This window comes from Anopheles moucheti, chromosome 3 (genome assembly GCF_943734755.1).
Source record: "Anopheles moucheti chromosome 3, idAnoMoucSN_F20_07, whole genome shotgun sequence".
Lineage (NCBI taxonomy): Eukaryota > Metazoa > Arthropoda > Insecta > Diptera > Culicidae > Anopheles > Anopheles moucheti.
In genome coordinates this window covers 89,327,584-89,354,958 of record NC_069141.1, presented here as the reverse complement: position 1 = coordinate 89,354,958, position 27,375 = coordinate 89,327,584, and the positions used below count along the sequence as shown (strand labels likewise).

Genomic DNA, 27,375 nt, shown 5'->3' with positions numbered 1-27,375 from the left:
TTCCTTCGGTTTTCACCGTCACTTGAACGGTGCAGCTTTATTGGCGGTGAGAGAATAGCCATGTGGTAGCGTGCGATTTAGTACTTTTTTATGATCAACTCTTTACGGGCACTTCACGTGTACTTAGCTGTCGCACGCCGCTTCCTTATCAGTACGACGCTACCTGTGTGCGAGTTTCCTCTATTGGAGACTGGCAAAACCTCCCTTCGAAGAGGCAATTTTCTTTCTTGCTTCACCGCAAAAGGGGTGGATACGAATACGCAAAAGAAAAAGCAAAATGTCAACCATAAGAAGTCGTAACCGTGTGTTGTCGTTGGCGTGTTGGGTTAGTTTCTTTTTCACCATCCATTTTATTCGTATTTTGATTATGATTTAAAGTAACGTACATCTTCCTGTCCCGCTGCACCGGTTACGTGCTGTGTCGTGTGCTTTTTGATAGCAATTAGGATTGTTACGGTGTTACGCAATCGCAATCTTGCTTCTGTGCGCCTCTGTCTCTTTCTAGGGCGTTTCGATATGGAGTCTTTAAACCGTTGCAGTGACAACAATGTGACCACACGGGCAGTAAAACAGGGCTAGATACAATTTTGATGATGACAAAACCTGTCCAAAATGACCGTTTACGAGAAACGAGCATGAAATAATAATACAAAATCACAGTTTGAAGTTGAAGTAAGAAAATGGAGCGTTAAAGGCGTTGCTTCGGCACTTGCCTCGAGTTCGGTTCTGGTGCCGTTGCATAACATTTCCTTACGGTTCCAACGCGTCGCTGGCGCTAATCGTAAAACGGGCTACGGTATTGAAGCGTATATAGAACAATCGAATTTGTGGCAATCCATGAATACGCGATTAGATATATTGTATGTATACCACCAATAGTGTTCCCATGTCTAATAGAATCCATTCGTTCCATCCTTCTGCGATCGGTTGTGTCATCTTATCACTAGTAAGCATAGTTGTAGTATGGAAATATGATACATTCTTCTTAATGTCTACTGTTATGCCGTCCCGTCCTTAATCGACCTCCAGCTTGCGGAAACTTCCAATCATGCCGGCATCCAGATCCCGCCGGCACGAATCCGCACAGTGTCCTGGGACCTTGGACAGCTCGATGCACATATCATCCATCGCCAGCAGCTGGGCCCTCTTCTGGCGACATCGCTCCTTAAACTGTGCGATCATGTCCGCCATCGGTACGGTGCCGCCGTATTCCTTCGGCAGAATCTTGCGGTTTATCTTGCCGGCAACGTCTTCCACGGTGCGAAAAAGCTAGCAGGCGGGCAGAAGAGACAAGAAAAAAAGTGGTTAAAGAAAAGATATTTTAAAATGCAAATTTTATCAACCCGTTTTGCGAGGTGGCCGCAGTGGACAAATGACGGAGGTCATTGACAACCAAATCCTTCGCCAACGACGAAGGTGAACTTTGGGTTAAAAATCAAAAAAAGATAATAATCCGGTTTTCTTGAATTGGCTGCAGTTGGCCGATGAAGGAGTGCATTCAAATTCGGGTCGGAATCGACGAAGGTAAAATTGAGTCTTTTATTTGGGGAGATGGGTAACGTTTCGTGAATCAGCTTTGCTGAAGGAAAACTAAAATTCTGCCATTAGTGTGACCTTGACAGATCGGTATCGAGTGATCGCGGAGCTTTTCTCTCTGACCTTGTAGTCAATTTTACCTAGAGGCTTGTCAGTGGATCGTAGACGAAATGTCGCCTCGAATAAACCGGTTCACAGCGACCGTCGTAATGATCTTCAGATCATGAAATTTTGCAACGTCGAGATTGATTGTTTATTTACTATACTAGGCTTTAAGTGTCTTTTTTTATTGCTGTCTTCAAGACAAGATCAATGACAAAAGTTAAACCGTCAACCATTTCTTATTATTGCATTGACTACATGATCTACTAAGGCGGATCCAGATGTAAGTTCATTTGCGATTTTCGTTGTGTTGAGTCCATCGTCGAGTCGATGAGTGATGCATGGACAATGTCTACAAAATGAAGCTATTCAAAAGTGTATTGAAACATCTTAGAGGCATGGGCAGTGTGGTATACAGAAAGTTACTAAGAACTTCAACTAGCTTTGTGGAAGGAGTATAGACGAGATTGATGAATGTCTGGCAAGTTTTGAGCGACCGAGAATTCTCAGAGTTTTGTGGATTAAATGGAGGAAGATCATGAATGCTTGAACCCCAAATTTTCCCTGTACTTACGTTGATTCGCTTACGAAGCTTATCACTCAACAGTGAAACGCAGAAATCGAGCAGCGTAGCAGCCGTGGACGGGAGACCGATCAGATTAAATCCATTGATGCGATTCGGTATCCCGTTCTGTATGCAATCTGCAACTTTCTTGATATCCACCAGGGACCACATGCCCATCAATTTCATCGACAGCTCGCGCTCATCCACACAGTGCACGTAGCCGCAAATTTGTGACGGCTCATCGTCGGCCAGTACCTCCTGCACGAGGAAGTGCACCCGTGCCAGTAGGGTGGAAGACACGCGGCTTAGATCAAGATTTCCCGCAACGGACAATATCACCTGTCGGCCATGATCGTCACGCTCCGGCAACGGCACAATGTAGCCTCCGTCGATGATTGCTTCAATTTCTGGATCCTCAATGTCCAACCGGTAGAACCAGGCCGGGATGGTCTGACGCACCGTGAGGTACTTCTCCAACATGGCGCACGCCTGCGGTATCGAGTACTTCTTGGTGCGGAGAAACCGCAGCAGAAACAGTGCGTCGGTACGGCACCGCTTGATGTGTGGACTTTTGGCGATGAACTCTCGCATCTGTGCCAGGCCTTGCGATCGCAGTTGTTCATCTTCGCGCAGCTCCGATTTGGCCGTCTTTCGCAGCTTGTCTGTTAGCGCCCAGGTGTATTGCTGGTAGCTGGCCGGGCTGGTACAATTGCTGTGAACCGCGAATTCGTTGTCCATTGTGGTGCGTGTAGTGCGCTGCGTGGAAGGAAAGATCGATTGAGTAGGAGTTGAATGAAGGGTATGCTATCTAGTAGCTACGGGCGCTATAAATAAACTGTAGTTTGATCAGGCCGGTGGTAAACTTTCTCACTCCAATCGACCTTGAAAAGGGAATCGAATATGAATAGTTTCGTAAACAGACCGGCATCATCTGAAACGTTGACCATGTGCGAGGGAATGATCTTGTGAAGCAAAGACTAGAAATTTTATGATTTTATTACATAGACATAGGGTATCAATATTGATCTGAATGCATCGTATGGTATGCAATTAAAAGCTGTGGGTGGTATTTGCGGAAAGCACGCAGTATAAATACACTTAGATACAATCAATCAGCCAAGGCGCTTGCCATCTCCCCTGCTCATAGCTAAATATTTAATCGCATTGGTGATGGTCGGTAATTCAAGATGTTTATTCTCAGAATTGATTGCAAAATGAAGACACTTAGTGGACACATAAACCTGAAACAGAGCCTCACACGTTGCGTAATGTTTGAGTGTTCAAAATGTAAATTATGTTCTTACGCCGGCAGAAGTGTGTCAAAAGTTGACACGTTTCCATTTAGACAAGCGGAAGTACTTTACCAACGACACTTACTGAGACGCTCAGCGGAAGAACTTAACAGAGCGTCGATAAATTCTTCCTGGTGCTTCAGCACAAACAATACACGCCCTTTTCGCTTAATGCGAAATTAGAAGTCTTATTCGGTGCCCATAGCGTTTACCTCTTGGCGGCTGTTTTATGTTGGATGAAATAACCGATCGTCTGAGGATAACATCTTTCCGCACACGTTCATGAACTTGACCTCGAGTACGTTTCGTGTTGGGTGACGGGTGTCCGTTAACCAATGGAGCGGAAATTTCGACGGGCGAAGGGCCTTGAAATCCGTCCATTCGTCTTTTTTCGGTGCGTGCCTATTGATATCCAAATCTCCAAATACCTTCTCGATAATGAGGCGTATTGTAGTGGAATAGTAAAAAAAATGGAGATGAATATCGTGTGTTGGGGAATTTTTCAAATATTTTTTTCCTCACTTGTTGTGTATTTTAAGTATCCGTGTGTCTATTAATTGTTAGGGCATTTTTTTTTTATTATCAGCCCATTTTTATCGTAGTTCGATGAAATATTAAAAACTGAAAAGTGAATTTCACCACAACTAATTGAATTTTATGTACATTCCGGAGCTTTGGGTGTAAACACACTTCATTCCGCATTCCGGTCATGCGTATGCTTTCGACAGCGTCCCAAATAAAACCCATTTATAGAGTGCTATTGATACGCAAGAGATTATAATGAGCAAATACTGTCCCTGCTATCCATTTGTCTCGATCGCGACGTGTACACTTTAATATGTTATTTTTTACCTCCAAGCCCCAGCGTATCTGACCCATCTTCATTTGCTAATCTCGGCACGAAATCAACTCATTACCAAAATAGGTATCTCCCTACCATGAAGCGTGGTTCCAACAGGGGAGCAGCAATTCTTTAGCATACTGCAGCAAACTGCAAATTCATGTGTGCGTGTCTGTCACAAACTCGTGCCAATTCCGGTGAAGCTTCATCGGAAAGGAAAACCCATACCCGCGTGCTGTTCCGAAAAAGGAAAAACGGTCCGCGCGTCTCCATCTCGCCGTTCCACGGAGGTAATCTTGACGAGTTCCAGAGCTTCCGCTCAGAATGCTTAATCACGATCGTTCGCCAACCGATCGGACGGAGAAAAACGAGTGATGAATGGCTAATTAATCTCAAGCGCATTAATTTCTTATTCATGGAAAGAAGATCTTTGTATGCTTTTTATTGGCACGAAATACCTCGACGTACACCTTCCAATAAATTTCCCCCCAAAAAACACAAAACACACCCACAAAATCGGCACGACTCACTGCCCGGCCGGTAAATCATGCGAGTAAATAGTCTATTTTTACCGCCAATCGCATACACCGGAAGAGAATTTATCTGCTCCAGTTCCTCCGACAAAAGGCCAGCACCGCTTTTGTGGCCTATTTATGTGGCCCGTCCGGTTCGGATCGATCGGAACGAAAAATATGTGTGATCCGGTGGAAGGAGCTGCTGTGACGTGTATCCAAAGGTCAATTGATAGTTCCTAGAAGGGAGGAGACTACGAGTACAGCAATGTGAAGGAAAGGAATAAGTAACGATCGGTATTAGCACCAAATGGATTATATTTCGTTTGGTTCGGAAGAAACATGTGCATTGCAATTACGACGCAGTCATGTTTACCAGTTTGAGTTCCTATTTCATGTTCGATTCGATTCCACAGCGATGCTTGTGAATGGTTCAATAATGTGTCTAGAGATGCTATAATAAATAAAGCTTTTCGTAAGTGATAGTTTCAGAGATTAACGACCACCAAGAACATGTTGTGTTGCAATTGTTGTCGATTTGTTATGGTCCAAACAATCGAAAATGAAGTAATTAAGCATGAAATTGTATTACGACACACACCACACGCCTGGGTACTGATGCGGATCGAAGTCATTTGCTTTATAACCACACGGGAGAGTTCATTTCAAGAACTTCTGCAAACTTCCTTTTTTTGTGGGGTTTCTCTTGCAGGCTCCTAATTTCCTCTTGCCGTGTGGTTGTGGTCCAATAAAATTGATTGTTTCAATAAGGGACTATAATAACATTTTCGGCGACTACAACGCCGTATGACGTTAGCACAACGCTCTAAGGTCAAAGATTTTGCGTCGTCAGCACAGGATGTGACCAGGGTCTGAAGATATTTGGTTCGCGTGATCGGCCGAATACCTTTCATGTTGGTGGTTTTCACGTCAGCAGCACGATTTCGCTCTCGATTGCGAAGTGCTCGTGGTCCGCAACGAATTGCGGCTTTGACGGGCAAAATTAGACAACGATGAGTTGTCCAAAAATCACATCCTTTCTTCGATTTCGAACCGGGAGAGAGGAGTAGGGTGGCTGACAGTAGCGAGGGAAATTTAGTTCAAATTTCGGTTGGCATGATGAAGAAGGTGAGCGAGAAGGAAGAGTGGAGAGTTCGGGAGGTCATCTGTGCAGTATCAGCTTTCCCAAAACCTTGTAAAGTGGTTTTCTAATACAAACTAAGAAGATGGCTGATCTAATACAGAGTAGATCAACTGAGGACATCATCAGCAGCAGAAAAATTCTACCCTTTCAACACCAAACAACACCATTATGCCATTAAACATAATGTATTTCGGCTTATCCAAGTTATCATTTTTTTGTGGGTCAGCTGTTTCTGCCAGCTTATCATCACCTACCGATGGTCAATTTCTCCCCGAAGATCGTCAAAACGGTTCTGGAGCAGCAGTATCATGACGTGCGCGCCGCGTTTCTCGTTGCCAAGAAAACATGAACGGAATGGCAACTTTAAAAATAAAATTCCATACTTCCACACCGTAAACAGGGACCCGTGGTCCATAAATATAATGCTGCGTCCGTAAACCGTCCACGGACAAACACCTGCTGGATATGAGTACGAATATTTCCACCACTAGTGGGGTGAATTCCATAAAGGGTGTAGGTAGTGGGTTGTTTTCCACCCACCGTGAAATATGTCGTGAACCAGGAACTGAATCGATGGTTAACGCTATTTTTTTTTACTTCTTCTTGGGGATTGTGATGCCTTGATAAATGGGCTAGCCATTTAGTGAGTTGACTCAGACTTTTGGCGATGCTGCTGGTCATCTTCGCGGAGTGATTTATCAACTTTGGGAGTGTCAGGAACAGACGGCTTGACACACCGTTTAACGAAAAGCAGATGTTAGCAACCCTCTTGTGCGTAGTTTCTATACCGTAGAACCTCACAGACAGTGCGTCTCTGCTTGCAGTGCACGAGCACTGAGAACTCGATAGCCGGAGTTTCTTGAACTGCTTCGTCTTGCCTGCCCACCCCACAGTCCAATCGTATCGGCCTGCCGATTTGTTTGATGTTATGCAATCGATCGCGACTTGCTACTGCAGTTCAATAAAGCGAAAGAGCTCTGCAACCTCCAACAAAGAAGTAATCGGCTGGACGCATACGAACATACACACAAAACACATACACACCCTGCCCAGTTCCTTCCTTTCCTAATATACGATCGCCTACAACATATGGTCTGTGTCGCACAGACACAGAGCCCGAGTGAAAGGCTTGTGCTGCGCAAGACGCTAGAGAGGGATACGGCCTTTGGCAACTCTATCAAAGGGGTATAAAAACAAAATAAAGCGCCCCGCTTTTCCCCTTCCCTTTTCTTCGCGGAGAGTGTGCTGGTGGGCTAATCGGGTTGCACCACAGTGGTATGTATCGATCGATCAGCCCGTAAGTAAGTCAAACACCGTGAAGCGAACCGTGAAACTGTGAATTGCTATACTAAAAGTTTGCCAATCATTGGGAGCCGTTTTTGTGCACGTTAGACGACGGTCTAATGATGATCTGCTTGTGCAGTGCTACATTTCACTCTGGTTGCAGATCCGATGTTAAAAGGTCGTGTCAAACACACCATTCGGAGCCCTGATCAGCGTACTGCTTAATGAGCATCAACCCTCCACCGAAACACTCGAAAGGTCACCTACGATATGGGAGAACCACAAACGCTTCGTTAGGTCACCGTTTCGCTAACCGACGTAATGGGATGTTTGCTCCACAGTCGAAGTAGGAAGATTAGTCGACGGCGAGGAACAAAAAAACACTTAAAATTTGCACTCACTTTTAGCCGGATTTGCTGAGTTGTCACCGTAATCCTGGCAGGGTTTCCAGTGGCCTCGACGCCTCTCGTCCAAGTGGTGCGTCTTAAAAGATCACCACCAAAACGTTACGTAGCACTTGTGACAAACTTTCAACACTATTCGATGGTCGTGGTCACCGTTTGCACACCGCAACCGAAACGTACGGCGACGACACTCTGGAAACTGGGAGCCGCTTGGAGCACACACAACCGATCGGTACCGTGGTCAGCGCAGGAATTAACGATCGAAGAGGTATATCTTGCCGGCAAAGTGGAAAGCAAAGAGAGCTGTAAACGATCGAGCGCGTTTCGATGGGAAGGGATTTTGCACGTTGTGTGATGATGAAGTTATCGCTTAGGCGGTGGTCTGGTACATACGGTTACTCGATGAAAGTTGTTTGAGAATTTTGTACAAATAGAGTTCAGAGTCCGGTCAATAATACTTATTGAAGGAGTTGCAAACCCTCAAAGGACTGACAGCCTGATTTACAAGGATCTCTTGCTTTAGTAATTTTCAAACACGATTTATATATATTTTATAACTATATAAGAATGAAACTTAACATAGTCATTCGAAGAAAGATGTTGTGTAATATGCTATACTTTAGATTGATGGTATCAACTTGTTAAATATACGACATTTCGGAATGTGTAACCATACAATTTTGAACCCTCACTGTAGCTGGTCTCAAGCCTCTCTAATGCTCTCTCTTATGAAATCTCACAATAATCTAACGATTATGATGGAGAGTAAGGGAGCCAGCAAAAGAGCGATCATAGTAATTTTAGTAGGCTTTGTTATGGTTAGAACACCTCCCCGAGCTCCCTCTCATCACCTTCCTATGACTCCTCAAGAGCATACGCTTTGAATCGCCATTATGTGCGCCTCCATTGGCACTAAGGTCAATACAACGATTGCCACGCCGGTCAACACGTGCTACGATACCAAACGTACCGGGTGTACATTTTCGTTTGGCTGGTGTAATGTGTTTTTCTTCGGCCGGCAGACACGGACAAGGTGTGGTGGGGGCGTATCGGGCTATTCATAATTCATGAGTTTACTGAGAATCAATCAAAAATTTCCAAGCGAATTGCGCGGTGATTGGTGTATTGGTGTCCTATTACCGGATGAGCGTGGCCAAGGGCTGTGGCAACGGAAATCATTTTCGTCGCGAGTTGCTTGACGACGAACCGTTGATGCTTCGCACGTAGCTCTCGCTGTGCGAAGTGAAATGACGGTAGTAAAATCTGCACGGGAAGGTATTTTGTTGACAGAGGCGTATGACTGCTGTTAAGTTATGAGGGCATGTCTGGTTTATGGTTTGTAAAGAATAATTGAATCAATAATTGCATTGTATGTTGATTTCTGCCTGGATCGGCATAGTTTTATTTATGTTCCAATAATCATTTGAGTTGTCAATTTCATTGTTTGTTATTTCCATAGTTTAGGAACTAAACCTGCAAAGGTATTGTTTACATTTCAGAATAGACAAGCCAACGATGAAAATGATAAATTTGCATTCGTAGCAAAAGCAAATACTACCATTAATAATCGGTTTCCCCTTACGGGAATGCCGTTAAAAGGGCAAGTGACAAAATAATGGATGGAGAAGAATGTTTGTGCTAGGAATGGACGAGTAGCAATTGCAACATTGTGACTGGTGCAGTGAACGAGCTGTTGTTAGGTAGATGTGTATATTTAACTTGCTCAACAAACCGTTGAGTAGGAGCATGTTTTTTTCCCGAACGATCGTAATTCGCCTTTGAATAATGTTGTAGCGCCCCCGATGGGTAGGCAATTGGTTGCTGTTAAAATTCATCAATTTATTTGCATACTTTCAGGCGCTTTTAAAATTTTCCCTTCTGTCTGTTGTCAAACAAAAAGTTTCGTGCGTGTTTTGCAGAATTAATTAATATACAGTAAGCCATGACGTCAAAATGGCTATGTTGTGTAGAATAACATTCCCGGCACGTAATTCCCAATGATTTTATCAACCAGGAAGTGGGTGCGTCACGATTGCATGCTAAGCATAATAATGCTTGATGAAGCATGATTGAGACAAATTCTTGTCTCTATGCTAATATAGTGGTATAAAAGCTAAAATAAACTCTCATAAAGCATGTTTAATTTGGTTAAAAAATCTTTTTTTAATGTATAAAATATACACTTTTTTTACAAATGTACACATTGTTAAACTCTCCATTAGGCCTTATAAACACGAACCCTAGAAATTTTCATCGTTATACAGACGGTGGTATATCCATAGTTTATCCTTCACACCTCGCGTGAGGGTCATCCTTGAATAAAGATTATCATTTCTGGTCACATCAGCGCACCCGACGCTCGATCTTCCACGATGAGAAACAAAAGTCGGTGTTTCACTCGATCATGGTCCCATCTTCATTCCAGTGTTGTTCCACGAAGGTGTTAATTATTGTCATTACGCGCAATGTCAACAGATGGTTGTGTCGAACGCTACCAAACCAAAGCCCGCCTGGGGCGGTTTTCAAATTATTCGAATCATTACCATACACGGGGTGAAGTACGTTCAATCCACCATTTTCCACCAGAGCAATGAGTATAGAAGGCAAACATGAAAACATTCGGGATTATTGTATGTTAACAAACGGTCAAAAGATACATCACAGTCTGAGAGAACCCATTGCTTTAAAAACTACGCCATCCGATCCGGTTGCTTTCTTTGTTTGCTAGTCGAGCTGCAACTTGCGGAAGCTTCCAATAGTGCCCGTTTCAATTTCGGCCACGTGTGACTTTTTGCAGCTGTCCAGATCGCGTCCCACCTCGTAGTCCATCTCATCCAGCGCGAGCAACTGTGGACGGTAGATGTGGCAGCGTTTCTTGAACTCCGCAATGTGCACTTCCTTCGGGATCACTCCACCGTACTCTTGGGGCATCAGTCGCTTGTCAACCTTTTTGTGCAAATCCTCCCAACTGCGGTGACACTGTGGATGTGGACAAAACGAGATCTTTACTCCGTGCATTCACTTGAAATTCCGCACTGCGTGTGCACGCTCTTACCATGATACGGTTGCGAAGTTTCTCGTTCATCAGGGCCAACGTGTAGTTCGCGATCTTCAGCGCTAAGCTCGGTGTGTTGACGAAGTGTAGCTCCTGGATGCGCATCGGCACTGCGTTGTTGAGATACGTCGCCAGATCGCGGATATCGTTCAACGTCACCAACCCCAACATGCCCATCGTTATACCGGACAGATCGTACACGAGCACAAACCCTGCGCACTGCACCGAAGCGTCATCGTACAACGTTTCACCCACCAGCATGTGCATTCGACTACCATGCCCCACGGTGTACACTTTCGGGTCCAACGTGCCCGCATCGCCAAAAATCACCGTTCGACCGCGTGCATCCTTCTCCAGCACCGGGTAGAGAAAGCCCGCCTCCACAAGATCACACATCTCCCGATCCTCGATATCCAACCGCTTGAACCAGTGCGGATGAACCACCCGACACGCTAGATACCGCTCCAACATGGTAGACGCATTGATGAACGAGTACTTCTTCGTGCGCAGGAAGCGCAACAGAAAGCGTGCATCCGTGCGGCACCGCTTGATGCTCGGATGCTTCGCTATCCAGTCACGTAGTTGCACCAGGCTCTGGTCACGAAGCGTCGGGTTTTCACGCAGAAAGTCCCGCGCTAATTGCTGGCAGTGCGCATCCAGCTCATCGATCTCGTTATCGTAGCGGGCAGGCGCTTTGTCCAGGTTCGGTGCCGGAAGCAACACTAGCTCGTCACTGGGCATCTTTGCTTGTAATGACGCAACTTTTTCCACACGGACACTAACGAAAACTCACAGTAGACGAGACGACAACCGGCACTGTAATAGCGAGACAACCGCACCCGACGACCGATCAAGACAAAATAAACCACCGAGGTGCACGATCGATGGTTTAATAATTAAAGATTCGGGTTACGAATGCTGTGACGCGCGCGCATGTTGGAAATGGAAATGGCAACTGAGAAACAGAGAGAGTGATGGGATTTTTGTCAATGGATATCTCTTAGTTGCTAGTTGAGAATGTTTCATTCAAAAGGAAACCTCCTGCAGATTCAGATTTGTAATGTTTTGCTACATGTACGTAGGTGACAATTTGTTACTTTTTGGTATTAGAAGGACCGTTAGGTCAACATACGAAAAAGAGACAGAGATGCGAAGCAGCTCAATAGCTGCAAGCTATAGAGGTATTTGCAATTTCTACCGAATAATGGATGGATAATCGATTATCCGGTGCAACAGTATAAAGACACTCGCGTTAGTTGTGTGTATGAATGGAAATTTTACCGCGAAAGTTGCATTAGAATTACCGGAGATGTGGAGAATCATTAAGCACTTACTCATATGCGCGTGGGGGTTTTGATGAATTTCATCGTGACGTGTATGATTTGTTCACTTAAAAGCTTCAATTATCCGTCGTTGGCTGCTGACGACTAATGAGAAGTGGACTACTGAAATGAGGCTTTTGATGCAATTGGAATCAAGTGATCACATAGCAGAAATGGTAAGCTGTTTACCGTGTACAACAAGGGGCCCGAGTTCAACTCTTACCGGGACACCCCAACTCCCATAATTGGCAAAAAGTTTTATCACGAAAAAGAGAATTGGTTAAGAGTATAACGTACTTTAAGAACAAAACTTCGATTTTTTAAGGGTTGTGTATTGGAAATCTTATTAGTGATCCCCATTACGCGTTGAAGAAAATGTTCATCTCATGTATCATCTCTAATCCCCCCTGGTTTTCCATCCCCCCATAGTTATTTCATAAACTGACCCAAAACCGTGCAATGTTGATTTGTTTGTCTGCTCAACCATCGCAAATAATAATAGCATTCAAATTTTTAATAAGTAAGCACGTACACACACTTGCGCAGGCCCCCAACATGCGTATATGCACTCACACCTCACGAAAACCGACACCATCTTAAATGTACAATATATCTTTTCATAATTTATGCCGCGGGACCTTTTATTGTTGTTCGGTACGGTATGGGATCCTCTCTCCGTTTCACTCTCTCTCTCTTTTACGCAATCCTTTCCTTTTCTGTTCCCTTTTTACGTGATGGACGGAAAAATTGAGTAATCGTAAAGTGCAAGTTATTCGTATTAGTACGACGGCTACAAGCAATGATGCTGCTGAACGATTACAAATGGATGGTAAAATAACACCACCGGCGAGACGAGAGCAAGAAACCACGCACCACGGGTTCGTCCATATGGGTAAATCAACGCTCCGATCAGCATCTCTGCCAGCTCACCGTCTGAAAATCCGTCCCAATCAGACGCCAAGGTTCAATTATTCAATTGCCCAGCCATTCCGTCGGTCCTATTGCTTGCCGGAGTTTTTCGGTGCAGGAGCTTTCGACTGTACTTTCACTACTTGCCATTGCTGCGGCTCAAGTGATGACGGCCACTTTGAATAGGTGGTCCGGGTATCCCTCCAAAAAGTACAGCAACAACAAAAAATGCTAGCCCATGGCGTAATACTGCCACAACTGATGCTCTTTCGGCTTCGGTTTCATTTTTTGGGGCCACATGCTTGCCCAATCGCTCAATTGAACTGTCATTGCACACGACTGCGGATCACACTGCACTCGTAGGACGATGTAGTCCGGTGAAGCACCGAGATGAAATCTTCGTCTCGGACCCGGTTGGATGCAGGGCGTGTCTGAAGGTGTGGTACGCTTGGGCAAGTGAGCAAATGTTGTACGCTGGAGCGAGGTGCATTATTCAATGCCGTGAAGTGGTTATGGCTTCTTGCTGCAGTACGGGCCAGGTATCGGCGACGATAGTGCAAATATCCCCGACCTTAACCCTAAGATAACCTGATGACCATTTTGCTACCGGATTGCTATCAGTGGTGCTATTAATTGTTGTAAAATATGCGCATAGGGCACACATAACGAACCATCATGAAATAATAAAACTTTACGATCGTTGGTTACAAGGACATATTTTCTTGTACTGGGTCGTATTGTCTTTGGATTATCTCCCAGTCTCGAGAGTTAAGATGTGTTATTTACTGATTTCCTTATAATTTTTCAAACCGAAGCACTACTTCCTAACAGAACTTTAAAAAAAACTGGACCTCATGGTGTCATGTACGTGACGAGACCAAGAGATGGAAGTCTATCAACTGTAATACAATTAGTAGCAAAGCTAGTAGAGACTCTTTCCTTAACGCCTATCGCAACGATGTTGCTTGTATTTCATGAAGAACGATCTAGCCGTATTGCTATACTAATTTTATTTAACCCAAAATAACTTCCGTTTAACCGAAAAATACTTTATCCAAAATTATTTACGTCTCTCAAAATTTCACTCACTTCTTCGGATTTTTAATATTTGTACTATAATTCTTAGTGCTATTAATATTACAGAAAAATATTTTATTTCATTATTCATAGAGTTTAATTCAATTTCCATGTATTAAGTTAAAATTATTAAATAATTCGAGAACAAAAATGTTTCTTTTTTAAACATAGTGATAATTTTAAAGAAATAGAAAACTGCAATAATCTTTGATGAGCCCCTCGACAGCTTGTATGAGCTTTAATTTGGCGGGAAATTCAAAATTGAGCTTAAAGCTTCGACGCATTCAAGAAAAGAGCTTTATGTGAGTGCTTTCGTCACACAATACAAAATAGTTGCAATATAAATATATACGCATGCATTGGATTTTTGAATTTGTTGAAATGTATTTAATAGAATTACTACTCAACTGTTTTACTCACGAATTTCATATTAGCACTTTTCATGTTTCGAACATTCCAATTAATGTAAGTAAGTTCGTTTAATTTGTGCGCAGTATTTATTTTACCAAACCCGTGCAACCCTTAAACTTGAACATAATACTGGAAGAATATATTCTAACATCCCTTTAAATCCGTTTTACGTCATAACCGCAACAATTATTAAGTGTGCTCTACCAGCAGTGTAGAGTTCACGCATCAGCTTTTCATAGTCGCGACCACCAAACACATTCGCCCAGAACTAGTTTCTAACTTTCAATGTCGGGTTCGAGGTTACAACATATGATCGATGTGGTGCTTAATAGGTTTAGGGGAATTTTAGAAGGGGGGTTCCTTTTTTTTTAACGCGTTTGCGCCATCTTGATCTATCATTTGGCATTTGTTTATTGCTAAATGCTACGTCATTCGCAACAGCGTGACTAAACAAGAATTCCAGCTCCGAAAACCTGACCGGGTGAACCCAGCGAGCGATGCAGGCAGTCTCCTTCACGGTTCTCCGTTCGCGATGGATGTTTGCCTTTGGGCAAAGCTAATGTTTGAAACAATCAACCGTGCCCCGTTTTGGAGATAAGATAATTTTTTGCATTGAGCAGTGGGAAGACAGCGTTTGTTAGCTTATCACTTTAAACGCCTTCGTACGGGTTGAGGCAGAAGATATGAGCGTACTCTGTCTTGGACAGTTTACCGTTGATTTAATCGATTGAGAGCTTTCGGAAACTTCCAGCGGCACCGTCCGCTACCACTTCACCGACGTCTTCGTGTACGGACGCTTCCCGCGGATCTTTCAGATCGATCTCCATATCGTCCAACTCGAGCAAGGTGGTCCGTTTCGAACGGAGGAACTCTCGGAACCGTTCGTTCAAAGCCTTCAGCGAGAGGCCCTTTCCACCGTACTCTAGCGGCAGGAGCTCGGGTGACACCTTCGCACGTAACTCTTCCACCGTACTGTGGCACTGGCATCATCGGAAAAATAGAAGAGAACCTCATTAGAACTGTCAGTGATAGCGTCGAGATGAACGTATTTAGCTGTGGTAATTACATGGATACGGGAGCGAAGCTTCTCGCTGGCAAACGACAAGCAGTACTTGCTGATCTGCGCAGCGAATGTCGGTACGCTGACAAAGTGATTCTCTTTCAAACGCACCGGAACACAGTTGATGACGCTCCGGAGATATCCGGCCAGGTTGTCCAGCGTCCAGCAGGTGACATGTGCCATCGTCATACCTCCATTGTCGAAGATGTGTGTAAATCCGGCAATCTGATTCGCTTCCTCGTCCAGCAACGCTTCGGCCACGAGCATGTTCAGCCGGATCATGGTGTCGGAGTTGTATCGCTGAGCGTCAAAGTTCCGTACCACACCGAAGATCACAATTCTACCACTGGACGGATCGCGCCCGATCGGTAGCATACAGCAAGCGTCCAGCACAGCCACCAGATCGGGATCGTCGGGATCAAGTCGGGCGAACCATCGCGGATACGTCTGACGCATTGTCAGGTAGCGTTCCAGCATTTCACAAGCACGAGGCACTGAAAATTTCTTCACGCGCAGGAACCGCAACAGAAACCGATCGTCCGTACGGCAACGGTGAAGTCGTCCATTTTGACGGATCCATTCACGCATCGCGGCCAGCGAGTGCTCCCTGAGCTGGTCCTCTTCACGCAGCTCAGCGGTCGCAATCTCCTGCAATAGGGTGGACAACTCGCCTGCCCCGGAGTGACCCACACACGGGAAGAACGTTTGAGCGCGTGCCATGGCGGACCGTTTTCGAGACCGCGTCCGTTAGCAAACTGAGCACACTGACACCTCGTCACGGGAGCCGGTTGGTTCTGGTGCTGTTTAATAACATACAACTCCCTCCTCCACCGGAACATCATTCGCGGACGATTACGAAGCTTTTTTCTTCTCGTTTTGGGTTGAATTTTCGTTCCTGCCCCATTCACTCGTTGCCGTATTCGCTGCTGTTTGTTGGTACTGTGATCTAGCGGATTTTTGAATAGTGATCACTTGTCTCTCTCTCTCTCTTTCCCCAACGTCCACACTCACGTCTGGAGATACATTTAATTGACTGACTGACTGACTGACTGACTGACGCAGTGGAACACACAGACGCTCTCGTCGAACGGCAGCACAAATTCCGGCTTCGAAGCGACTGTCAATGATGACCTGCAAAGGGTTGGGTGCTTTTTGGAGTGGGAGTCGTCGACGTTTGGTACGTTTATGGTTTATTTGTTTACTTTTGCGAAGGCACAGCACGAGTGATGGCGTGTCGGACGTAAAGATCGCATCATTGTGAATGATTGCAGAAGAGCACACTGATTCGATGCGTGTACAACAAATGTGTTCGTATCTTCCATCTCAAAACCACCCTGTTGGAGTGTGTGGGGCCTTAGTAATCATGTGCGAGTGTTGTCGGTGTGCGTTACTAGATTGGTAGAATTTATATCACTGTTGGCGACATATCTGATGGAGGAAGGAACGTGCGTACTGAAGGGTAAATCAATTATGACTATGCAAACTATATTTTTCGATTGTTGTTTTGTGACAATTAACGCAGATATGTGATATGCATTGTTTAACATTAGAAACTCCTAATTTTGCAACTCTTTTTCATCAGATCATACAGTAAAAATTAAACGTTTCACCTATGTGCTCTAATGATCTGATGGATATCGTGACAGAATACCTTTTTAAGATAATAACCTAAAAACCTTAGAAGAAATAGCTTAAAACAATCATTTATCTCTTTCCAGTTGCATAACTTTAGGCGTTCTGTAAAGAGTGTATTGCAGGTACTAACGCCTGAAAGTATGCAATGAGCGTGAAATTCTGTCTTTCCATCCCCTCTAGGCGCATTTTTTATTTCGATGAAAATGTTTATTTCGATTTCGAATGTTACATCACAATCACATTGCCTAATGGAACTACTAAACCTTTTTTCCTAGTAATCGTTAATTTGAAAGATCTAAAAAAACGAATACCATAAATACGGCAAAGAAATGATCCGTTTGGGCACCATAGACAAGCCCGCTGGCACTTGATCCAAGCTTATCTGCCATTCCCGGGTAACTTACATTCCGGCAGTGTTTATGTTTTGGGATGTTTGAACGTCGAAAATTCGTGGGTTAATCGTTTGCTAGCAACGATCCAATCACGCAATCACAATTTAAAAGTGAAACCTCACCCATGGCAGCATAGAAACTCTCCTGTTTCCGCCCCGAACATAAAACATAAAATAAAGAGAAACACAATCGCTACAAATGCTATGCCATTTATCAAAACAAGCTCGTTTGAAGGAATGTGTATGCTGCACCGAAGACATAATGAACGATCTGCTGTATGCTGCCAATGGCTCGCTACTAGTGCATTCAGCGGACAGCAGACGACGAACGTCAAAATTAGCCGTGGGGACAATCACCATCGATTTGATTACGGATCAAACTGTGTAACGGCAAACGACGTAAGAAACGGGATGTCTGGAGAAATCGATCATAAACAGTGACCGATCGGTAGGCGCTGTTTTGAAACTCCTGACTAACCCAGTACAAGCGCTATGATCCGCGTTTAAACATAATAACGAGGTGGTGTCGTTACAGCTGCTGATTCATTTGAACAATGTTGAGGGTGAATTTTTATTACGTTTGGCTTTTTATTGTAATCCTTACATGCAGGGGCTTGTTTGCCCTTATTCGTACCTTATTGAAATGTTGACGTTCACGTCAAACGGGAAAATAGAGCACGTGTGATCTAATGCATCGGAGAATGCGGAACGTGAATAATGGTTCAGCGTATTTAATACTAAGCATAATACGAGATACAACCCTATGAGCCTAAGACCCTAACGCTAGTGATGCGAACCCGACCTACAGAAGTTGGACGGGAAGGAATTGAGGAAAGGTGACAGGCAAAGGAGAGACAGTTTGAGTGTGCGATGCAGCTTTCAAGGGAACACCAAATTACTTATAAATAAAATTGAATGATTTTGCTGATCGGAAACCTAAAGCCTGCGACACCACACAGTAACACAGATAACACCCCCATCAATCGATGTCCAGCTTGCGGAAGCTGCCCACCATGCCCGTATCGATACCGCCCGGCGCACTGCCAGTCTTGCTCCAGACGGATGAAAACTTTGCCACATCTATCTCCATCTGGTCCAGCATCTGCAACTCTTCGCGGCTTTCGCGGATGCGCTTGCTGTAGACGTGTGTCAGAGCCTTCGGTTCTTCAGTTTCCTCGGTATACTCGGTCGGTAGCAGAGTCTTGCCCAGGTAGCTTACGGCCTCGTTGATTGTCTTGTGGAACTGTGAAAAAACGGAAAAAAGAGAAATGCCTATTAATAGCGAACCGTTTGTAATCACCTAATTTTTATTGCCTTCCCTTTTTTTTATTGTATACTTTAGTTATACCCCTTTATGTTATTTAAAGATATTGGAAAGCTTGAGGACACATTCAAACAATCAGTTCAATGATCTGAAAGCTTGGTTACCAAGTATGTTCATCATTTCCAAAAACCTGTTCCGAAGATTTATCATCCACACATAACGTCACCTGATGTTGCTAAAATTTCCTATAACATGTGGAGATTTATTCTGTGCAGATCGAACACCTTTGTCAGACGGGGCTCAGTGTTCATGTTCCCAATTTGGAGCCTGTTTAGCAATAATACGATAACTTTTGCGTCTAAAACCGATATATATTCCCTTCTTCATTCACAACTCGGAAGGAAAACCTGTTAGGAGATCGAACACAGTGTTGTGTGCCCTCATTCCAACAGGTCAAACACTTTGAAAAATAAAAAGGTTGCAACATTTTGCATCGAACTCTCTTTTCAAGGTTAAACCCATTTCGATGATTAATTGCAGTGCAGAGTCTTAATCACTTCATCAGGAGAGGCTTTTGGAAGACAATAATCATCCAATAATGTTACCTCCTCAACGATTGTGCGTTCCGTACCGTACGGTTTCGGTGACGGATTTTTCCTAACAATACGTCACAAAGCTGTAATCATCCGGTCGACTCAACCGTTACAATAACCGTCAGTCCACCTTCAACACACCCTATCCTTTCGATAGGACAGGCACACCGTACGGTATACCGTTGAATTTAAAATTCACTGTGCATATATTATGTATATTAGCGGCATGGCGGCGTTGCTTTAGTCATTCGGATTTGGCAACGATCGCTATAAGATGTGTCCATTTCCCTTTCTTTTTCCCACTCACAGCCACCTTTTGTAGATAATATTGCAAATTGCCAAAGTGCGGATTTCTCTTTCTACGACACGCAAGATCAGTATCGGATCGGTCCGATCGAAGATCATGCTATTTGGAGTATCATACGGCACTTCAGAGCAACCAACCAACACGCAACACATTATTGCAAGGCCGGACGTTGCCGCTTCTTAATCGTGACGTTGGGAATATCCAAACAATTCAAACCAAGACCCCACACGGCCAGTCTGAAGTTTGTGTCTCGCCCAACAATCCAACGTTGCGTAAGTACGCTCCGATTGCGCCAAACGGGTGGCCTACAAATCTTTTTTGTCTCAGAGCGGGAGGCCTTTCTTCACACACTTTATCTTTATGTTCACTTCACCAAAGAGTCTAACAAAACCCCAAACGTCGCTCCATATTCGGAGGTGTGAATTGCATTGCAATATTTCTCGTCCAAGATCTACAAAGAAAGCCCGTTCCTCTACGTCCTGGGTCGGCGGTTTTTCTACTCACGAAGAATCGATGCTTCAGCTTCGGGCTGACATAGGTGAACAGCAGGTCAACGATGGACGCGGCCACCTTCGGCAGCCGGATAACGTGGATCTCCCGGCAGCGGATCGGGAGCAGGTGATTGATGTACGGACCAATGTTGCGCATCTCGCTCAGCCGGAACAGTGTGAAGTGGGCCATGGACGCTTCGTAGCAGTCGACCACCAGCACAACGCCCGCCACCTGCACCAGCTCATCGCACGACAGGATCTCCATGTTCATGTGCAGAAACCGTATCAGATCGACCAGATCGTACTTGTCCACGCGAAAGTTGCGCGATTTGATCAGTATCACGATCTGTCCCTTGGCATCGAACCCCAGCACATGGAACACATCCTCCTCGCCGAGCGCCAGCATGGTCTTATCGAACGGATCCAACCCCTGGAACCAGTGTGGGAAGGTTTGGCGCAGGGCGAGATACCGTTCCAGCATTTCGCACGCCTTCGGGATGGAAAACTTGCGCTGGCGCAAAAACCGTAGCAAAAACACCGAATCCGTACGGCACCGACGGATGTACGGGTGCTTCGCTATCCACTGGCGCATCTGATCGATGGCCTGCTTCCGGATCAGATCATCCTCGCGCAGCTGTTCCGCCGCCAACTTCCGGTACTGCTCCGGCAGGCTGCACCGATACTCGTCGAACTTGTCCGGACACTTCTCGACACCGTACGTGACCGTCATTCTCGCGGCTCTCGATCCAATGGATGCTCCTGTTCGCGATCACCACCAAACACCAACTGACACCGCCGATCGACACGATCGGTCTGCGAAAGCTTCGGCCCAGCCCAGGAGCTTCCACCGTGCGTGGTCTCTTCACGGTGGAAAACCGCACTTTCCCTTTCCACTCCGGCGCTACACACACTGGGAGGTGTTGTCCCCTTTGCGGACAGGTAGCCGCGCGGTTCATCGTGCTTTCTTTCTTCTCGTTCGCGACCAGTGCCTGTCCGGGGCTTTTGTTAGTTGCTCTTTTTTCCACCCATTGCTGGCATCACGTGGGACAACTGGTTTAAGCTCCGGATGAAGTTCGTCTCCACGACAATGTTGGTGGAGTTCATTCGGGAGCAGCGAGGCCTCGAAGACTCGCAAGACGTATTAGTCAGACAGAGCGGCGAAAATTAGGCAGCTCGATTTGGCCATATGGTAAATTGGAAGTCTACGTCAGCTGACCATTGATTAAACCCGCTTGACCAACTCTTGCCGGTGGCATAGCCTTGTGCCGAAATGCAAAACTGTAAAAGAAGCGAATATGTCGTCAATCGATGTCGTTGTATCTCATTCCTCCATTTGGCAATAGGTCCTATTCTAATATTGGGATCACGGCGTAGATAGCGAGAGTCGTCCACCACTGTGTCCAGTCCGTTTCGCACTCACGACAAGTTCACCCTTTTTGTTGTCATATTCGCTATCGATCTCCAAGAGCCCGCCTGTTTGACCTTTGAAATGGTTCCCTGTTCATGGCACCTGGGGGGAAGGGAACACAACAAAAAAACACAACAATCTGGTTCCAAAGGATGCAAAATTCAAGGTCTTGTTGGATCTCACGACAAAAAGGTAAACCGGTGTACTGTGTACCAACAGCGTTCCGGTATTTCGGTGTTGACTTCGGAGTGACAAGCTGAGTGACAACCGCAACCCCGAAATGCTAGTGTAATCTGCTTTCGGATACATTTGCGCCGTCGACAAACGTTTGTTTTGTTTGGACAGCTGAACGGAGGATCTTTTGGAGCTGTGCGGGGTTAATGGATCGGTCAACAGAGCAAGCAGATCATTTTGGCGCTTCATTCTCTGGCCCCCTGTTGCGTGAAAGCGATACCGATACCATCGTGTGCCGATAGTAACGGATAGGCAAATTGTTGATGAGCTACAGGCGCTGCAAGTTCATCGTGTGAGATAAGTGTGTGAAGGACAGTGCGGCGTAGCGTTCGCATCCATAGTCGTCGCATCCAGAATAGGTCATGGTCTACGCCCAAGCAACCATCCTGCCAGTTGATGGTTTCCTTTGTGTCGTACTTCGCCGTATCTTTATCGCCCAGGATAACGACAGCCCCCGGGTATTGCAGGTTAACAAGCCTTCGGTAGGGTTTGACCCTTCCATCATAATGAGACGCGCACGCAAGCACACGAACACACATTACGTAACCTCAATTTCAATGACTGCGAAATCGAAACACGCGCCGACGAGGGGCAAGAAGACGGTTACTGTCTCGTCATCGCTTTTGTGCAACAACAATCGGGCTTCTGTTTTCTCTGGATGTAATCTCGACCGGGAGATGAAGTTCGTGTGCTGTGGGTCTTTTAATTACTTTTTTTGTTGTTGAGTTCGTCACAGCGTCAAACACACACAATTCGCCTGTTGCGCCACGCCGAGTATCGTTTCGGATCGTTAGGTTTGGGTTTTTCGGTAGACCTGAGATCAACCGCTAGTGAATGGGAAAGTGTCGACAGATGTGTAGCAACATCCATACCTCTCTCTAACACCAATTTCTTTATGTCACTACGCACACTCGAGCTAGAAAGCTACCAACCCGGTAGTAGCTGCGTTACTGAGTTCTCGACTCGCTTTCTAGTGCAACCTGTTTCCCCTTTCGATACATTACCAACACGCGTGTAAAGCGAAGCATTATCATGCAATTGCAAATGAGCGTGTGAAGCGTGGACAAGCACTAGACAATTAGCGATCGATTACCCGCGATCTTGAAAAGGGGGGAAAATCGCACTAACCAGGAGGACGCTGGACGCCGCTGGAAACAGTTTCGATCGAGCACTAGTTCTAACAGCAGGGTCACCTCACTAGCATCAGAATCACGACCGTTCTCCGTGTGCCACGAAGTGTAAATTTGTACGTCCAAAAGGTGTCACTTCCTTCTTCTCTCCACCATGCAGTACGAGGATGAAATGGACAAACATCCGCGCGAGTACGCGCCGTATCGATCCACACTGGATGAGCGTGATCTGGCGCTGGCCGCGCAAGAGCTGCACGAGAATAAGGACACACGCGACTCGTCCATTGCACAGTTGCGCGAGTTCATCGCCAAACATCCGCAAATCGTACGATGTCGCACGGACGCGGTGTTTCTGTTGCGATTTCTTCGGTACCGGAAGTTTAACGTTGCCGAGGCTTGCGCAACCCTGGAAGGTGGTATGGCGTTTCTGATGCGCATGAGAACACTGTACGGCGAGGAGGTGAACACCTTCCATCCGAATGTGCTACGGATGCTCGATCTGGACGCGATCGTACCGCTTGGGTTCGATCGGAAGCGACGCATGGCGATCGTCGTGCGGGTCGGTGCAATGGATCCGAAGGAAACGACCGCACTGCTGCAGATGAGACTTGGGGCACTGGTGATCAACACGTGTTTGGAGTACGAACGGACACAGGTGCATGGGACGGTTTGGATAGTGGACTGTTCCGGGATGTCGATGGCACACGTCGGTGCGTGGGGGCTGAGCGAGGTCAAGCTGATGGCCGATTCCATCAACGAGGTCGTGACGATGTTCGTGAAGGAGGTGCACATGGTGCAGGTGCCGAGAATTACCTGGCTGTTGCTGGACATTCTGCTTCCGCTGTTGAGCCCCAAGATAAGAGATCGATTTAAGGTACTGCTGCCGGAAGTCTCTTTAGCTTTGACGCCTTATCTAACTATTTCCCACTCTTTCCCCTCGTTAATCTGGCGCAATAGTTCCATCGCACACATGACGAACTGCGGAACTCGGTAGATCCCGCGATCTTGCCCACCACGTACGGTGGTCAGCAAAGTTTGAAACAGGCAACCGATAACTTTCGGCGCATGTTCGAAACACAAGCGAAATGGTTCAAGCTTGAGGAACAGTTCCTGATGGATCTTTCCATACCGGCGCCAGGCGCGAGTGGTCGATCAGCACGCAACAACCAGCGGAACGAGTTCCCGGGCGAAGAGTCCATGGTTGGAAGTTTCCGGAAGTTAACCGTCGATTGAAGGGACATGCGTAAGGTGTACCCCGAGGGTCTCTTCAGCTGAGGGTCCATTCCGGTTGTGTGGCATTCCGGAGAACCAGCTGGTGACCAATCTAACTACCAAAGAGTAAGTCAATTAGCATCCACGACCCATAGAACGAAACCGGGGGGGTTGGTGTCATAACGAGCGCGATCGGTCAGCGTTTATAGCTTAGATAATTAGGATCGATACCTGGTGCGGTGCTTATGTGCGCTTACGTGTGCTGTGTTAAGGGTCCCCGGGGTGGGTCAACAGAATCTGTCGATAACTTGTTTTGCCGCCAAGTTCTGGTGCCTTGTTCACAAGGAAGTGGAGAAAAGTGTAGATTGTAAGGTAGTATTTAACAATGCTTTTATTGTTACATTTCTTACACGATAAGAAAGCGAACGCGTACGCTCGCTTACGATGCACGAAGGTTACCGGCGGTGGGTTGTGAACATAGCTTTATAAGAGGTGTTTGTAAAACTTTCTTTAATTGTCAATGCTAAACGCGCAATAAAAAGCATTCCGTTTTGTGGGATGGGAATATTCTCAGCAAAATTGCATGCCCCTTGAGCACATCGCTTGTCGCCCGGCCGATAAAGGGGTTGGGTAATTACAGTGTTCGATCTCACGACCGATCGATATGCATCAATGAGCCGGTTGTGCGGTGAAGAAATGCATTCAACATTCTCCTAAACGTTCACCCGCCGCTAGGAATTAGCGTCCGATGCGTACGTCAGCGCAGACACGTCTAGCCAACCTTGTGCGGCCGATACGCCCGAAACTGACCTTGACTACCCGTTGTTGAAATCCGCATCTTAACAAGTCGCTCTGACGAACCGGCGATGACTCGCTGCAGGGCATTTCACCATCAATACCATCATCCTAACCGAACAAAGCGACGGTTGGGGCGACCTTCCGCACGTAACCAAGCCAAAAACCTAGCGCAAAACTACACATATTTCATCGCGTATCATCCGTTTCGATATCAATCATACGTTCTGCTCTGTCTGTAAGCTCCTAACGGTCGCCTTAACTTAACGAAACGCAACTCCTCTGCTGCTTCTCCTAACGGTGCGGACAACGGTTACAAACAGCATCGGTTTACATTTTCAGCGTGGCATCATGGTTGCCGCCAAGTGTGCGTGTGTGTCTACGGTTTTTGGGCGGACTTTTAATTTATGAACTAGCGAAAAAAAAACTCATTTTCCAACGGTCGTTTGAGTAACTCCCCACCCCTAGTTTAGACTAAGAGATTTTCGCTTCGGGTATAACGTTTGCCTGGTGTGCCTGCTGGCCCTTTTGAACGGGGTGCTTTGCTTTGGCTTGATCCACACGAAGGTCATCGATAGACAGATTGTGAACAGAATGCATTTTTCCAAACTGTTTCTAGAGTTTCGGCGGGGGTGATAATTGAGTTTAGGACGGTGGTTGGGAAGTCTGCCGAAATCCATCGTCCATGATTAAATCGTGTCATGATTTGTTGAAATGTTTGATTTGTTTGGATGTTGATGTGATCTTGCAACGGTTGTGAATGAGCGAAGTAAAAGTAACAACCATTTATCATCGCAAGATGGAATTCGTTGCGATGTAGAAAAGCATGTTCATAGCATATATTTGAAATATTTACACTGTTTTCATCTTAATAATTTCTGGATACAAGATAGAAAATTTATGTTATTCAATTTAATTTTCCATTCACACATCGCATATCATAAGAATAGATAACGTGTACACTTATTTTAAAGCAGTGGTTTTGCTCGTGTACAATCACCTTAATGTAGCAGTCAAGCGTTCATTTCGGAATGAACACCACTTCGGTTAGAAATGCGCATGAGCGAGTGTTCGGTTTATGTTGAACGTGGAGCGTGAAGCCCCCGACAGCGGTTCCATAGTGTAGCGGTTATCACGTCTGCTTTACACGCAGAAGGTCTCCAGTTCGATCCTGGATGGAACCAGAAGTCTTTTTTTTGCTGTGAGTAGGTAGGTGAATATTTTTTTCCCCTATTACCATTCAACATAACACTCATCGCTTAACAATGACAAATGGTGACATGAGGCTCTCGCTGCTTTAACCATTTTTACCCTGCAACCGAAAGAAAAACAATTTGTCAGCCACAATAAACGTTTTGTATTTTTTTTGTCTGTTTGATGAGAGACGTTTAACATTTCACCTTCATCGTCACATCTTCAATTCTATGCTAATCAGCACCCCAGGCAAGTAAACGAGCCATCATAAGGGGATGGAAAAAGGGTTACATTCTGAGGTTAAAAATGGAAAACAGGAAAAACAGCACTGCTGCTACATTTTCCCATTGGCCTGTCGTCGTGTAGCTGGAATGAGATCCGATCTGGTCGTCATGTTGCTTTTGACACTCAAACGGGCGTTTATGATTGATGCTTGACGCATTGTTTATCTAATTGTTCACTGTTTTTGCTTTCATCTTCGAATGGCCTCGTGGACGCTATTTGTCAGTCGATCGTTTTTTTTGTTGTATGAATTTCCGCAGCTTTTCTTGTGCTTTTGTGTTACGCTTGGTGGCTTTTTATCAGCAAACCTCAAGACCTTTCGGCATCCGAGAAAAGATAACGCACCCCTAGAGACTAGAGTGTCAAGGAAAAGTCACATCAGGTTGGAGTTTCATGTATTGGAATTGATTAAAACTTTTGTATTTCTAATGCCAATATCCGTCCGGATGTGGTTATGAAACGTTTGAAAACTGAAACCGAATGCGTTCAGCTTCATTCACTGTCTTCTTTTCCGGGGTCACCACATAGTGGCAGATCGGTAATAATAGCGTTCGTTCCAATTACTTTTATCGATTAAGCGATTAAGTGGCTTCCATTCGAAACGAGAGCACAAGGTTTCGTTTTTTTTACGTTTTTACTACGTGGTTGCACTGCACTCACAAATGATCGATCGGGTTAGAAATTTAATTAAAAAAGACGCCTGAAAGAGCACACACAGAGACGCGTACCGCTTTAGTAGGGCCGGCGGAACAAGCCAAACTACTAGAACCACATTCTGTCACTTAATATCGGGCCGCGATTAATCGCATCATAATCGTGTGCGCCCTTAATTCAATTAATTCATCACGCGCTCTTTGCACGCATCGGCCCTTCATCGTATGGGGCGATGGGTTTGTTATACTTTTCGCCCACTTGAGCGTGTTTG

General features: G+C 45.5%; 5 protein-coding genes and 1 non-coding gene across 6 annotated transcripts; 2 read left to right on the top strand and 4 right to left on the bottom strand.

Moving 5' to 3' along the window:
- Window positions 1-318: 318 nt before the first annotated feature.
- LOC128303456 (alpha-tocopherol transfer protein-like) lies at window positions 319-7,895 on the bottom strand. Its single transcript, XM_053040410.1, has 3 exons — window positions 7,678-7,895; window positions 2,213-2,959; window positions 319-1,269 (listed from the first exon to the last, which is right to left on the bottom strand). The coding sequence occupies exons 2-3, from the start codon at window positions 2,939-2,941 to the stop codon at window positions 1,015-1,017; spliced, it is 984 nt and encodes a 327-aa protein (XP_052896370.1). The 5' UTR covers window positions 2,942-2,959; window positions 7,678-7,895; the 3' UTR covers window positions 319-1,014.
- A 2,032-nt stretch (window positions 7,896-9,927) lies between these two features.
- Window positions 9,928-11,476, bottom strand: LOC128304295 (clavesin-2-like). The gene is made up of 2 exons (XM_053041458.1): window positions 10,736-11,476; window positions 9,928-10,659 (listed from the first exon to the last, which is right to left on the bottom strand). Exons 1-2 carry the CDS (start codon window positions 11,474-11,476, stop codon window positions 10,405-10,407), a joined length of 996 nt encoding a protein of 331 aa, XP_052897418.1. The 3' UTR covers window positions 9,928-10,404.
- A 3,059-nt stretch (window positions 11,477-14,535) lies between these two features.
- Window positions 14,536-16,591, bottom strand: LOC128302554 (retinaldehyde-binding protein 1-like). Its single transcript, XM_053039404.1, has 2 exons — window positions 15,521-16,591; window positions 14,536-15,434 (listed from the first exon to the last, which is right to left on the bottom strand). The coding sequence occupies exons 1-2, from the start codon at window positions 16,232-16,234 to the stop codon at window positions 15,174-15,176; spliced, it is 975 nt and encodes a 324-aa protein (XP_052895364.1). The 5' UTR covers window positions 16,235-16,591; the 3' UTR covers window positions 14,536-15,173.
- A 1,928-nt stretch (window positions 16,592-18,519) lies between these two features.
- On the bottom strand, window positions 18,520-20,925 carry LOC128304696 (alpha-tocopherol transfer protein-like). Its single transcript, XM_053041903.1, has 2 exons — window positions 20,209-20,925; window positions 18,520-18,783 (listed from the first exon to the last, which is right to left on the bottom strand). The coding sequence occupies exons 1-2, from the start codon at window positions 20,923-20,925 to the stop codon at window positions 18,520-18,522; spliced, it is 981 nt and encodes a 326-aa protein (XP_052897863.1).
- A 2,196-nt stretch (window positions 20,926-23,121) lies between these two features.
- Window positions 23,122-24,743, top strand: LOC128304245 (alpha-tocopherol transfer protein-like). The gene is made up of 2 exons (XM_053041404.1): window positions 23,122-23,841; window positions 23,925-24,743. Exons 1-2 carry the CDS (start codon window positions 23,122-23,124, stop codon window positions 24,198-24,200), a joined length of 996 nt encoding a protein of 331 aa, XP_052897364.1. The 3' UTR covers window positions 24,201-24,743.
- A 1,342-nt stretch (window positions 24,744-26,085) lies between these two features.
- Trnav-uac (transfer RNA valine (anticodon UAC)) lies at window positions 26,086-26,158 on the top strand. Its single transcript has one exon. It is a non-coding gene; the product is annotated as a tRNA-Val (tRNA).
- Window positions 26,159-27,375: the final 1,217 nt, after the last annotated feature.

What these genes read in the sequence shown, in the direction of transcription:
- LOC128303456 (XM_053040410.1), bottom strand. Translation starts at nt 2,941, where the DNA reads ATGGACAACGAATTCGCGGTTCACAGCAATTGTACCAGCCCGGCCAGC. An exon ending in AGCTTCGTAAGCGAATCAAC is followed by an intron (nt 1,270 to 2,212) that starts GTAAGTACAGGG and finishes CCCGCCTGCTAG; the next exon opens with CTTTTTCGCACCGTGGAAGA.
- LOC128304295 (XM_053041458.1), bottom strand. Translation starts at nt 11,476, where the DNA reads ATGCCCAGTGACGAGCTAGTGTTGCTTCCGGCACCGAACCTGGACAAA. An exon ending in AACTTCGCAACCGTATCATG is followed by an intron (nt 10,660 to 10,735) that starts GTAAGAGCGTGC and finishes CCACATCCACAG; the next exon opens with TGTCACCGCAGTTGGGAGGA.
- LOC128302554 (XM_053039404.1), bottom strand. Translation starts at nt 16,234, where the DNA reads ATGGCACGCGCTCAAACGTTCTTCCCGTGTGTGGGTCACTCCGGGGCA. An exon ending in AGCTTCGCTCCCGTATCCAT is followed by an intron (nt 15,435 to 15,520) that starts GTAATTACCACA and finishes CGATGATGCCAG; the next exon opens with TGCCACAGTACGGTGGAAGA.
- LOC128304696 (XM_053041903.1), bottom strand. Translation starts at nt 20,925, where the DNA reads ATGACGGTCACGTACGGTGTCGAGAAGTGTCCGGACAAGTTCGACGAG. An exon ending in AGCTGAAGCATCGATTCTTC is followed by an intron (nt 18,784 to 20,208) that starts GTGAGTAGAAAA and finishes GTTTTTTCACAG; the next exon opens with TTCCACAAGACAATCAACGA.
- LOC128304245 (XM_053041404.1), top strand. Translation starts at nt 23,122, where the DNA reads ATGCAGTACGAGGATGAAATGGACAAACATCCGCGCGAGTACGCGCCG. An exon ending in AGATAAGAGATCGATTTAAG is followed by an intron (nt 23,842 to 23,924) that starts GTACTGCTGCCG and finishes CTGGCGCAATAG; the next exon opens with TTCCATCGCACACATGACGA.